At 42.5% G+C, this 13,828-nt stretch overlaps 1 protein-coding gene across 2 annotated transcripts in view; it reads left to right on the top strand.

Moving 5' to 3' along the window:
- Positions 1-13,828, top strand: part of GFM2 (GTP dependent ribosome recycling factor mitochondrial 2) — a 336,627-nt gene that overhangs the window by 87,489 nt on the left and 235,310 nt on the right. For both annotated transcript variants that reach the window (XM_086960777.1, XM_086960778.1), the window contains 6 exons: positions 5-102; positions 3,559-3,684; positions 4,466-4,554; positions 5,409-5,497; positions 6,230-6,290; positions 7,915-8,100. In XM_086960777.1, coding sequence (XP_086816903.1) covers positions 5-102; positions 3,559-3,684; positions 4,466-4,554; positions 5,409-5,497; positions 6,230-6,290; positions 7,915-8,100 — 649 coding nt within the window. The remainder of the gene's footprint in view (positions 1-4; positions 103-3,558; positions 3,685-4,465; positions 4,555-5,408; positions 5,498-6,229; positions 6,291-7,914; positions 8,101-13,828) is intronic.

The raw sequence follows: 13,828 nt of genomic DNA on the forward strand, positions 1-13,828 counted from the left end.
TTAGAATACGTAACATAGGTATAATGGCTCACATTGATGCTGGAAAAACCACAACCACAGAGCGAATGCTTTATTATTCTGGATATACAAGAGCGATGGGAGGCAAGTGCACAATTTTCTTTATTTAATGAGCCTTTGTGTCATGATCGTTTGACCTAAAAAAAAACAGATATCATTCAGTGAGACCTACTTACAGCACACTGACATTCACAGAACTCAACCTGTAACATTCTGCATATACCATCTTCTATTATCAGATTGCCAGTGCCATTTCGAATTGGAAACCATAAGACGGATCCAATACCCAACTTTTTTGTTGTGCTAACATGGCCTCTACCTCTTTGTGCTGATTTAGCCCCCCTCCATTCTTTCCTGTATGTACCCCATGCACATTTGATGTTGGGGTCTAAACCTGGAGGGGTGAAAGTGGTGTGCCTTTATAGTTTGTACTTTTCATCTAGAGGCGGCAGCAGAAACTGAGATGCATCGCATCTCCCCTGATGCTTTGTTTGGGAGTACCACACTCCTGCACAGAAGGAGCAATGGCAACATAACATACAGGCTTCCCTTTAAAGTGAGACAGTGAGACACTGGCCGAGATCTGGGGGAGATCCAGTGTTTTTTGGAATACCAGAGGAAAAGATAAGCCTTTGCACAGGTGGACTCATCCAGGACTGAAAAGGGTGACTTTCTGCGTATAGCAATGTGCGTTTCCTTGTGGGGGTTCTTCTGGGGTAGTGGGTTGGATACTGTGATCCGGAAATTCAGCATAGAGGTTGCTACCTGGGAGAGGGGTGTCAGAGACAAGTTGTAGGCTGGTCCTCCTAATATGTTTATTGTTTTAGCATGATGTCTTTACACATTACTTTTCCCACGTTCTTTGCATCTTGGGGCTGCAAGGTTGTAACTGAAGGGCTGTTCTATATTAAATTTGCTTTGTGCTAACTGTTGCCATATTATGTTTATTTGGATTAGAATTGAGAATGACAGTAGTGTGGGCTGTTGTGTTCTATTTTATTGTGATATGCCAATACAAAAAATGGATCTAAAAAAATCAAATACATTTTTAGCTGCTGTTTTTGCTGACCTATATTGACTTATTAATTGGCGTGTCTTCCCCTACCTAAATCCACTGTATACGTTAACTTATTCTAATGTGGATTTTTTTGAGGGATAATCTTTTATGTGTGGGTAATATTTCAGCCATTGGCTAACAGGCAGCTTGTCAATCCACTAAAATTCTGGTTGTTGTCCAGGCTTTTTATGAACGCCTGTTGGGAATAGATTGTCTACTCATTTTGAGGCTGTGTAAAGAGTTAGACCTGGGAGTTGGCAATGTGGAAGTTAATGAATGTAGACCGTACTCTCGAGGTGGGTAAGCCACCAACTATAGGACAACAGTCATTTTTATATAAGCAATAGAATTTAATGAGCTCTTATTTGACGGTTAATTATATCCTTCGATCCAATATCTAATAGTAGTAACTTCTTTCCAGCTGGTCTGGAATTATATAACAAGATATTTGCCGGGCATCAAGACACTTGGCTAGGGATTATGGTACTTAGGATAAAAGAGTCACCTGGAAAAAGGATGTCACAAGGTGGGAGGTGTGCATGAAGCCTGAACGTTTTGGCCCACCCACTTAATAGTTATTGCACATGCATGTCATTTTTAAAACTTTTTTTAACTTCTATTAATCGATAAAATTTGAGGCTAGAGTGGGTATGTTAATCTAGTAACTCATCTCAATTTTGAGTTCTATGGCGCTTTCTTATTCGTTCTAACTGATTAATTGTACGTTTTTTGCTTTTTATTCTGTTCATAATGCTGAGTGATGCTTCTAGAATTATTAATTGGTACTATTTGTAATGATTTTAAATAATCGAACAAAAAAAGTATTACCTATTTAAAGGAAAGAAAGTACTGTTGCCTAGGCAAATATCCATACAAATGGTGGCATTCACCATGGCAGCAAGTTTCATTGCAGAAAATTATTTCCACAGAACTACTTTAGGTCTAGACGTAATGAAAGCCATACGTACATGCCTCATCTATATTTAATAGACACAAAACAATTAATTCCTATTAAGTTTTCTCCAGTGTACCAAATCAAATGGAATACTAACTTTTATTGTATCAGTTAGCACCATTCAAAAATACCTAAGTACAACAAATTAAAGCAATCGGCGGCATAACCTCGAGCATGACATATTCTTATTCCAAGCTAAAAATAAACAAAAGGTTGTTTGCTCATCTGCTATTTTGTCAGATCTTTGTGTCTCATATAAAAAAAATAGCGGTACAAGATTGATACATGGGAGGGCTATAGTAGCCCTATCGAAAGCCTTATGATCACAGTGTTCTATACCCGCCCATTTTGTTTCCACACAATATGCACTGTGATCGCCATAGTTACAGCATTACATAATGATGATAAGACTTCCTGACTGCGCTCCTTGAAAATTACCCCGTCATCATATAATTCCAAATACTTTCCTCCTTGTAGCATATTCACCCTATCTCAAACACCGTAGAAGTACTAGTGCATTGGAACATTGAATAACTTTGTTGTTAAAGCTCATGCTATATTCCACTTGTACTACCAGGTCCTTAAAGTGGCATGATCTCTGTGCTGTCGAGCACTCTTCTTTTCGTACAAAATATTTGATGGTACCTGTCAAAACATAGCTGCCATCTTTGATTGAAATCGTCTCCTTAAACCTCCTCCTATTTGCATATTTGGAAAGGTTTGCAACTTGCTGAAAAAAGGACTTGCAATCTAGTAAAAATCCCTTTTGTGATTGTACTTTGCAAGGTTTATGACTGGAATCTGTTTTAGGACTGATGTGCAATCTGTGGGCTTTACTCAAAGGTTAGTGTCACATGTCCACATTGTCTGCTTCTGTTAGGGATTAACACTTATATTGCTGTAACCTAGCAATATAGTTTGTGGAACATTGAAACGAATAGCACATCTATAGGTGATTGTATATTTATAGTGATTCATAGTATTCTTAAATGTATTGTGAAAACTCCTCTCTAGGGCTAGCTTAATCACTGAAAGCTAGCTCTTCTAGTGAACTATTCAAGTTGCTGGCCCGTCATTTTGTTGCGCACCTCATCTTCATAGTGAAATCTTATTGGATTTACAGATGGTTGCAAATGCTTTTATTATCAAACATCTAGTGCATGGTCGTACGATGAAAGCTTCATCATACAGCTGTCAGAGCAAGAGTACATCCATTGCAACTTGAATGGACTATGGTCACATACATGTATGATGTCTGGTGCTTATTCTGCATTAGGGATATTTCTGACTTTCTCTGTGGTCACAAAGTAGGTCCAGTCCAAGAGGCAGGCACATAATATTAATTCAGTGTATGAAGACTTGGAATGCTCTCTTTCTGAGCCCAAGTGCATCCTATCTTGGAAGGTGGTAGAAACGTGGTTTTATCTGCAGCTCTTATTATGTTCACCTCCTTACAATTGTTGCTAATAGGCATAATATAATATGTTATTTGCCCTCAATGAAATTTAATATGTTCTGTTGTATGCAGATGTTGATGATGGGGACACGGTGACTGATTTTATGACACAGGAGCGAGAGCGTGGTATTACTATACAGTCTGCTGCTGTTACCTTTGATTGGAAAGGTTACAGAATAAATCTAATTGACACACCAGGTAAGTGCCAAACATCACCATCTTCACCTTCCGATGTTTAACAAATTTTCAAAAAAAATGTCTTTAAGATGTCCAAGGGATACTTGATATAATGTGGATGGTCAACGAGAGTATGTCAGTAAATTGGCACCCAACGTGATATTTAGAGATCATGGAAAGGTGAGCACTGATATAGTCTTGAAACAATATATACCCAGAATTCTGAAGTTGCTCATCTATTTCCTATAAATGTGCTTTGCCAGTTCTGCTTTCTTGTCAGCTCGTCACATTCTACGATCAAGAGCATTTCATTAAATAGATTGTTCATCTATTTATTGAAATGCTCTTGATCGTAGAATGTGACGCTACCGTACTCTTTTGTAAGTAGCACAAAACCAAATGCTTTCAACCTTAAATTGCTCAACACTCTAGGCATCGTATTTATCAGTACATGGGCATTTTTAGGGCCAGTTGTCATAAGGAACACCTTTTCGTACAATTCACATGCTTATAGGCATAACTATTTGCAGGGAGTCTGAGAAACTTGTGATACATCAAAGCTTTTAAACTTTTCCTTTTTCCAAATTATAGAAAACCTTTTAAAACTAAATAAGAATTATAAGTATAGTACTTGCCATTGCTTAGAATGTATCACATTACCAAACCCATAATTGTCAGTATATAAAGCTTTGTTCCCACCCAGATCAGTTAGATTACCGATCACATTGCATTTTTAATGTTCATCACATCTTCTGAAATCTAGTTTTAATACTGCCTGAAATTACTGTTAATTTCTACTTAGGTCATGTGGACTTCACAGTGGAGGTTGAACGTTCCCTGAGAATACTTGATGGCGCGGTAGCTGTGTTCGATGCTTCAGCAGGTGTAGAGGTATGGAGCCATAACCAAAGAGATGTGATGTGTCTTATAGCTTTATGATTTGTTTCTTAGACTGTATGCTTTTGGCTGTGTATCTGTATAGTTTATTTGATTAACGGTTGAGAGAATTTCCATGGAGATCTCTCTCATTGCTCTAATGATTAAAAGTATTAGCTGTGAGAGCTTTTATATCTTAAACCATTTCAGTTTTAGCTAACCTTTCAGAATTTAATATTACATATGAATACGTTTTCAACTGAAGAAAACAAATGCACTGTCTCTCTGGTACTATTTGATTTAAGTCAGTGAAACTAAGATTGATGCCTATGCATTTGAATTTTAGATACATATTAGTAATATATTCATCTGACGGTTTATCAGGACAGAAAGAAGCAATATCATTTTTATATGGGGTTGGAGTTTAAGTGAGTGTGTATCCAATAAAGGTTAGGCGTGGTATCCAGCCTCTTTGTATGACTTTAAAAAAGAAGGTATAAAGTAAGGTACTCTTCTTAGATTTCATCCAACGTTGGGAATGTCTTCCTCCTAGAAATATATTTTGTTTCTAAATTAGTGCCATCAAAATAGAGAGGGTGTACCCGGCTGTCTATTATTTGAAATAGATGTATTGATTTTGCTACCAGTTATCTGGTCTCTTCTGCATAGCTAGTTAGTGGTGCTAGGAATGTCACCGGTTACTTCTCCATTCATCCACAGCATTGAAACCAAGAGGAACAGTAACGCAGACCTTGTGACAAAAGCAGACCGATATTTGTAACGCTTTCACACAGCTACCGACCATTTCTCTTAGTGTTAACTCTTTGTAAGTGTAATTAATGTTAGATCCTGTTTTATTATTTTTTCAGGCACAAACTCTGACAGTATGGAGGCAAGCTGATAAGCACTACCTACCACGGATCTGTTTCTTGAACAAGATGGACAAAGCTGGTGCAAGGTATATCTTTTCTGAGCAATTTCGTAAAACGTTGGTTCCTGTGAAATAATTACGATTGTAACATATTCTCTATTTGCACATTCTACTAGATTCCTACTAGATTTCTGTGTATGCTCGTATGGATATCGGTGTTTTCCTCAAATACACAAACACATTGTTTTGAGAGCTGGACTACAGCTATGTATAAAAGATTGGAATTTTAACCATCTTCAGATCTGTTTGCCAGCTGCTACTTGGAACATTGCTCATGTTGTATTCATAATTGTTTGTACTTTTTGTTTCTTGCTTGTTTTCTGTACTATTGTTTTTAGTGCCATTTATAAGAAATTGCAACCTATTCAATGTGCATTGTGTTAATACATTTTAAGAAATTATGTACTGTATGTTCCCTCCCCTAATTTGATTAAAATTATTGATCCTTGCTGACTCAATTCACATATTAATTTTTCCAGAAAATCTTTTGCTACTATACTTCAGGGGACCTCAGCCTCCTTATAAATTGCCTGCTGTAGACATTGGTTTGTATTCTGTCATTCCAAGATCAGAGAGAGAAGTTCAGGCAGGAAGTTTCTCTATGTTCTAGAATCAAGTTTTCTGGAAAGGGAGACAGTGTCTCATGAGATATGTGAGATCCATATTGGATAGAGCCACATTTAAATATAGGATACAGGTATCTCATTGAGTTGGGCATCTGCTTTATTACTTAATATGTGACTTTTATCTCCTCTCTAGTTTTTCCTACTCTGTTGAAAGCATCAAGCAAAAATTGAAGGTTAAGCCGTTACTTTTGCAGGTAATGTAAAACATATGTCAAGCATTTCAGTAGGTCTTAACTTATTTTACTGCATTTTAGTTTGGTGTGTTTTTTTGCTTTCGGGGCAGCACACATCATTATAAGTATTTGCTCATTTTCCCAGTTGCTCCATAATGCTTAAAATAAAATGAATGTTAGGTAATCCAGACAAAAGTGTGGGAAAGGAATGGTATGTAATCCAAACAAAACTGTGGTTTGTGTTAAAAAAAAGAAAAACTAAAAACAGGTAGTACGTAGTCTTGAAAGCATGATGTCTTTCTTAGAATAACAAACCATGGAACAGGACCGGACAGCGCTTTTATTCCATCAGGAGTGTCCCCCTGTGAGCTGGAGCCCTTGGAGGCTGGTTTAGAAATCCTGGGACCGCTCATAGTGCATCTGTCACTTTCTTCAGGTCCCCTGAAGAGAAACGGAGGCAGAGGGAAAGTGATTTGAGAGAGTATAGCGAAGGAGAGTGAATGGATTGATGAGAAGAGATGGATAGCGTGAGGACACAAAGAGAGTGGAGCTGGTTTGAGCATTGTTGCCAGGGCTGCTTTTGGTTCTCCAGTCCGGACCTACAATGGAGACAGCAATCTGGGCACTGGCACACAAAACATTTTAATCTAAATTATATTTTACACTTGAACCATTTTAACTTCCTCTCGCTCAAGTTGAAGGGTACCAGTGTATTGTCTATGCCATGGGTCTCTAAACTTTTCTGTAGTGAGAGCTACCTCTGATCAGTGAAAATCATCGTGAGCTACTGAAGGCTAAGCAACTAGCATATTGTTACCAGACACGCTCACGCCCGCTCTGTTGACTTTAAGCCTAGTGTCCATAGAAGCAGATACTATGGTATGAACAAAACACTTTGACTAGGGGAACTATAACAGGACTGCCATGTGTGTCAGTGAGAGCGTGGCCATTGGGGATGTATGAACATGTGTGCGTATGAATGGGATAAATGTGTATGGGTGACCGAGTGCCTAGGTCTTATGTACTTTTGTCCCTGGAATACCTTTCGTCATATGTGGCAGAGTTACATGTATAATACAAACATGTACCAGTTGTTTTAAATGGGAAACATTTTAAGTGCAGAAAACATTCTGTATAACTTTTCATGATATGGAACATTTTTCTACACTTAACATTTCTCCCACTTAAAATAATGGCAGTATTTTTCAGTTATAAATATGACACAATGTCTACCAGCCACTGGAGCAAGATGCCTGCTGTGTGTAAATGCAACACTTTGAAATGGGAGAAAATTAAACTGAAGAGTTAACTTTGTTTATACGGATTCCATAAAACCCATCATTTAAATTTAATTTCACTTCCAAGTGTCACATTTACAAACACCAGACATCTTGCTCCCAGTTGCCTGTGTTTGGCACACCTTTGAGACAGGAAGTAGAAGAGAAATAAGCTGGAATATAGGCAAGCATTCTCTGTATTGCCCCCCCCCCCTTTCTTGGTAATTGTCTCGCTTTCTATTAGAAGTGTTTCACTATTTTAGGCGGTTTGTGTAGCTCAAGAAAAGTATCCTGTGAAATCATGAATTTTGATAATAAAGGACACGTATGATACCAGAATATTAGTTAATATGTTATTGCATTTACAGCTGCCAATTGGAGTAGCCAAATCCTTTAATGGGCTGGTTGACCTTGTGACCAGGGAGAAAATAGTTTGGATGTCTACGCCTGGTTTGGATGATGGGCGTACATTTGCAAGAATCCCTCTGACAGACACAGATCCTCCGGAATTACTTCAGGAAGCCAAAGATGCAAGGATTGCCTTAATAGAACAAGTAAAGTTTTAAAGTAAATATGTACAACCTTTTTTTGCAAGTCCTGTATTTATATGGGTTATTTGATAGCCTTGCTAGACAATATAGTAGTGTACAGGGCCTATTTCAGGTTAGCAGAAGCTGCACTTCCTTGAGTATCTTCACATCCCTAAAATTGACTTTTGGTTGTGGCAAAACAGTTGCACAAAATGAGACTGTCCTTTTTTAAATGCTTAGAGAAGAGTGCTAAAGACTGCACGGTGTACTGGTGATTGCTGATACTTAACAGGTGAAATGTTTTTCTGATGGATACATTGTTCTGCCGATTCCATGCCTTAGGAATACACCTCAAATACCCCTCAAAGCACAAGACTGGTCTGGAGACTTTTTATTCAGCAATGGCTGTCCAGGGCTGCCAAGTAGCGTCATGCTGCTTTAGCCGCGACTTGGCCCACTAAATGTTGATGACATCAGAGTATAGTGGGCACCTATTGGCAAGCTGGCTGAAGTTCCTGTTTTTCTGTGCATTCTCATTTATTGAACATTTGCTCAACTCACCATTACAATTTAAGCAGAAATCAGATGTAATTTGGCAACATCAAAACAGAGTTCACATTATTACGTGTATACGATTGTGTTCACAGTTGTAGATCCAGATGGAACAGGGTGTGGTTCCCATACAGTTCCCCCGCTCCCCCAACCCTGCCCAGTTATTTTCTATATTTTTCCCATGAGATCTTTTCCCATTTTTGGGACAGCCTCTGCTACTGTAGCTGACTCTCTCTGTCTGGTGACACCAATCTAGATCTTGTTTTCAATTGTCTACGGGTCCTACGCCCCCACACCCTTCCTATGTTTTCTTTTGCCACCGAAGTGAACATGAGCCAGATTTTGGTATGTGTGGGCCACTTGGCATCCCCTGCGACTCCAGCAAGCACAAGCGTGCATCCATCTGCATTGGCAGACTCTTCACCCCAGACATGGCCCTCGTCACTCCTGCCCAATATCGCTGAATTTTAGGACATGCCCAGATAATTTAAAAGAAAGTGCCCACCTCCCCACATCCCCTGGCATATTGGTCCGAGTCACATCTACCAAGTCTATGTTGGAGCGTCCTGGGGGCATATAACCTGTGAAGGACTTGGAGTTGGATCAGTCTTAACCTCACTCGTAAGACGATTCCCCTGGGGCTCTGTATGCCTTCCAACCAATCATCATCTTCAAGTAACCCCAGGTTTGTCTCCCATGCCTCCCTCAGTGGGCCCAAGGGGTCCGTAAGATTATTCATTAATTTTCGCTATGTAAGGGAAACCGCCTTATCAATCGTGGGGTTGAGAGGCAGCTGGTACTTCAGTGGGGAGTAGTCAGGTAGCGACTCCCTCAGGCACATGACAACCCAGGGCATGTCTCAATTGTAGATAGCGAAACCGCTCTCTGTCGGCCACTTGAAATTGTGTCTGCAGTTCGTCAAAGGTAATCATGGCCCAGCTTCGCCATACATCTCCGAGGTTATCTATTCCAATAAGGCTCCATCTGCGAAAGCCCTGCAGGCACCCCACAGTGTGCCACTGCCCCAAAGTGGAGTTTATAGTGTCAGTTTGGACTCCCATCCCAGTGACTTTGTATCTGCATGCCATGCTCGCACCACAGTCCGCGTGTGCATGGGGAGAATTTTTTCTCCGCCCCTGCAGTACAGCACTACAGAATATCCTCCGTTCCTCATTGCATGGCGATCAACCCGATCTGCCGGCTTGTAGTAGGGCGCGAAAACCCGTTTATATTAATAAGCTGGCCCGCCAGGTAGTAGTTCTTAATGTCTAGGATCACCAGTCCGTCTACGTAAACCGCTTACTGTAGTTTGTGCAGCAATATACGTGGTTTAGCGCCCTCCCACAGTAAGGTGCACTGCTCTCCTTAGATTGCCCAGAAAAAGACATCTGAATCAGATAAGGGGTGTTCTGGAGAGCATATAGCAGACGGGAGAGGGCCATCATTTTTAACAAGACCGCTTTGCCCATGAGGGAGATCAGTAACTGCCACCAACGCGCCACGTCCCCACGCAGCCTCGCCAGTTGGGCGTGTACATTTAGGGCCAGAAAGTCATCTTTGGATTTCTTGATCAAGATAATTAGGTATTTGAACTTATCACGCTGTATCAGGGTCGCGCAGTCAGCCGTGAGCAGCAGGATTTCTCCAGCTAATTGGAAAATCCATGATATATCCCAGTTAATCTGGTACCCCGACTAACTTCTAAAGAATTGGAGTATGTGGATGAGTCTGTGGAACTTCTGTCTGGGTTTATATGCATTTACATCTGCATACAAGGAAATACGCTCTTCCTAGCCACCCCCTACTTCAATACCTCGGATGAGAGGGTCCCCTCGGACCCATGCAACAAGTGGTTCAGGTGCCATTGCGAAGATTATAGGGGAGAGAGGATGCCTCTGTTGCGTGCCCGTATGCAGTGCAAACGATCTGAAGACCGTCCCTTTCATCCGAACTCGGGCCAGTGAGTCACGATAGAGGAGACAGACCCAAGCACAAAACTTCGGTCTGAATCCTAGTCTGGGCAGGACCGCTGGCAAGTATGGCCATTCAATACTATCAAATGCCATGAGAGCATCCAGTGACAGCACCGCAGCAGGTTCAGTTGGTCGAGCCGCTGTGACGTGCATTACACCATAGAGGCGTCCAAGATTCAGTCTGGCGCTCCTCTGTGGCATAATCCTGACTGATCAGGGTGGATTATCGTAGAGACGGTGGGACCAAGCCGATTAACCACCACCTTTGCCAAGACCTTGGTTTCAAGATTGAGTAGGGAGATGGCCGGTCGGAGCTGCACAGCTCCGGAGGTTTGTCTTTCTTTGGAATGACCACAACTGTGGCCAGTCTTGGATCCTCTGGCAAATACCCATCCTTCAGCGCAGTGTGGAACATATTTAACATCGGTTGCCACACATTTAAGTAGCTCTGTGGGAAGTCCATTCGAGCCCGTTTCCTTTCAAGATTGTAGTACCCAAATGGTCCCCTCTATTTCTTCCTTCATCAGGTCACGGTCAATGGTGTCCCTGTCCTCTGTCAAGAGGTTCAGCAGGGCGATGTCTCTGAGCAATTCAGCCCTTTCTTCTCCCGACCTATTAGATGCCGATTGGTATACTATTTCGTAATAGGATGCAAAAGCCTCGGCTATATCTATCCCAGACCTGCGTACAGTTCTGTCAGTTACTCAGATCTCTGCAACCCAGTTCCGCTCTTTCTCTCTTTTCCAACCACGCAATAAGCTTATTAGCCTTGTCTCCAAGATTGTATAGAGGCCTTTGCGTGGTTGTTGCGTGTTGTTGCAACGCATCTTCCTCCAAGTCTCCGAGTTCCCTTTGGTGCGACGCACCCTGTGTCTCAGGTTAGGATAATTTGTCTTTCATTGCACTATCATACGTTCTAGGGTGATAATGTTGCATTCCAGTTTGTCACCCCAAGAGCGCCTCTCTTTCCTCTGCCTCCCCATCACTGCCTGCGCATATCCCCATGCCACCACTTTATACACTTCCCTTCCCCGTGTACAGTGTGAGCTAATCATACCTGTGTTTTCATCAAAATACTGCTGCGTTTGTTCCCTGAACTTATCCTGGTAATCCTTTTCCTTGAAGTACCAGGTTGATATTCGCGGTGGGAGGGTATAGTCTCGGGAAGGGCCCTGGAGTAGAACCTTGACTGGGGAGTGGTCTGATAGGCCCCTCGCCTTGTGTTGACCCACACAGAAGTGTCCCACATGGATTCACTGTGTAAAGAGGTAATCTAGGTTAGATCCACTACCATGTGCTGCTGAAATATGTGTATATTGCCTACTTGGTTGGGTTGTGCAGTCTCCATAGGTTCTTGTCTCCCATTGCCGCCGCAAATGCCTGCAGGGGTTCCAGCCCACCAGCACCGGCAGACACTGTAGCCCTATCCATGTCAGGGGACATTACAGCAATCATATCTCCTCCCAGTATATGAACCCCAGGTGGCATATCTAGTAATGTGCTGCTTAGCTTGGGAAGGGTCTCAGTGTGAAGTTGTGATGGTATGTATGTGGAGCCTAGGTTTAAATTCTGGCCCTCCCATGCCCCCGCTAGCGCCGCAAACCTGACCAATGGGTCCTGCCAAATGCGATTCTGTATGAGGGGTACAGAGTTTTTGGGCAAAATCACTACACCTCTGGAGCATGACGTGAATCCTGCATGGGCTAGGATGGTGTACCCAAGTCTATTGCGTGCTAAATAGTAATTACCTTGCAGATGCGTCCCCGGGGGATTGCCTGTGCAAATATTGTAGGACCTAAGTCTACTTAATTTTATCCCCCAGACCATTGCCATTCCAGGTCAGGATGTTCAATACGGTTGGAGATTGTGACACCGTGCCTGTGTCAAGGTAGCTTGTACCACTTCTCCCTCCCTTCACCCCCGCCTCCCTGCTGCTTTCCAGCATGCTGTTCTTGGAATGGTGACTCAAAGAATAGATCAAGAAAAACATAAATCTGACATAACGTTAAACATCTTGTACAAATCCCTTTAATGGGAACCCCTCTCCCTGCAGCCCTGCATCGTAGGCTTAATACTGCCCACATTCTCTACATGCAGAGCGCCTGTTGCCCAAACAGAACCACTATCCTTTAAAACGGGGTTGGCTGGTGCCGCCACCTATAGACAGACGGCAGCCCCCCGCTCTCCTTCCTTCATCTGCTTTGTTATGTGTCTTTCTATGTATCTAAACTGAAGCCCCAACTCCTGCACAACCTTCAAAAGGAGAGAAAACCTGTTTTCCAACTGCGGCTCTCAGTTCTCCACCGCCACTAGGGCCTGGTGTAGTCTCCGGGTCTGTACCTCCAGCCTCAGGTGTAGTTTTGCATTCCCCCAACCTCCGCATGGTCACTTAGTTGAGCTCGAGGGGCCAGTCTCTGGAGGATGGCCTCCTCCTGGGTCGTCAGCTTGTGGTACACGGGAGGAAGCATCTCTGTGGTCCCACTCCACCAGGTGTTCCCTTGTCGTGGTTGCCAGTTGACCTCTCGTCCTTCTTCAAACAAGTCCCATGCCTCTTTGGGTGTCATAAAGTACCACAACTTGCCATTGTCTAATACTCTCAGTTTAGCTGGGAATAACATCATGTATTTTAGATCCTCAGCCAGCAATACTCTCTTGACCTTGTTGAACATGCGCTGTTGGCATTGGACCATCAGGGTGAAGTCCAAGAAAACCTGTAGAATAACACCACCATTTTGGAAGTTAAGGATCCGTACATTGATGGTTCGATGGGGGGCCCCCGGCTTTGGTATCAGTGTCAGTGCTCTATGTGCCCTTTCAACTTAGAAGAAGTTTGACAGGCTTTTGAGCTGTAGATGCTTAATTATGAGATCTTCCAGAGATGGGTCCATACTGGGGCCCTCCACCCCCCTCTGGGACCCCACCACCCTTATGTTGTTCCTATGGGCACTACCCTCCTGATCTTCCAGCTTTGCAGCCATTACCTTGTGGTGGTGTGTGAGTTGTTGTATCCATTCTTCCATTCGTCTGTTGGTATATTGCAGTTCACTGATATGGGTCTCTGCTACTGTGCCCTTTTCTGAGGTTTTGTCCATGTCCATCCGTTTTGAACTCTATGGTCGTTCCCAACTCCGGACTCGCTGCCATGAAGGCCCCAGAGGAGGGTTCTGCCATCTCTTGAATCCCCGATGCAGTGGCGCCCTCCGCCATTGTCACCCTGGGTACTGCGT

The sequence above is a fragment of the Lissotriton vulgaris genome, chromosome 3_1 (assembly GCF_964263255.1).
Source record: "Lissotriton vulgaris chromosome 3_1, aLisVul1.2, whole genome shotgun sequence".
In the NCBI taxonomy this organism is placed as follows: Eukaryota; Metazoa; Chordata; class Amphibia; order Caudata; family Salamandridae; genus Lissotriton; species Lissotriton vulgaris.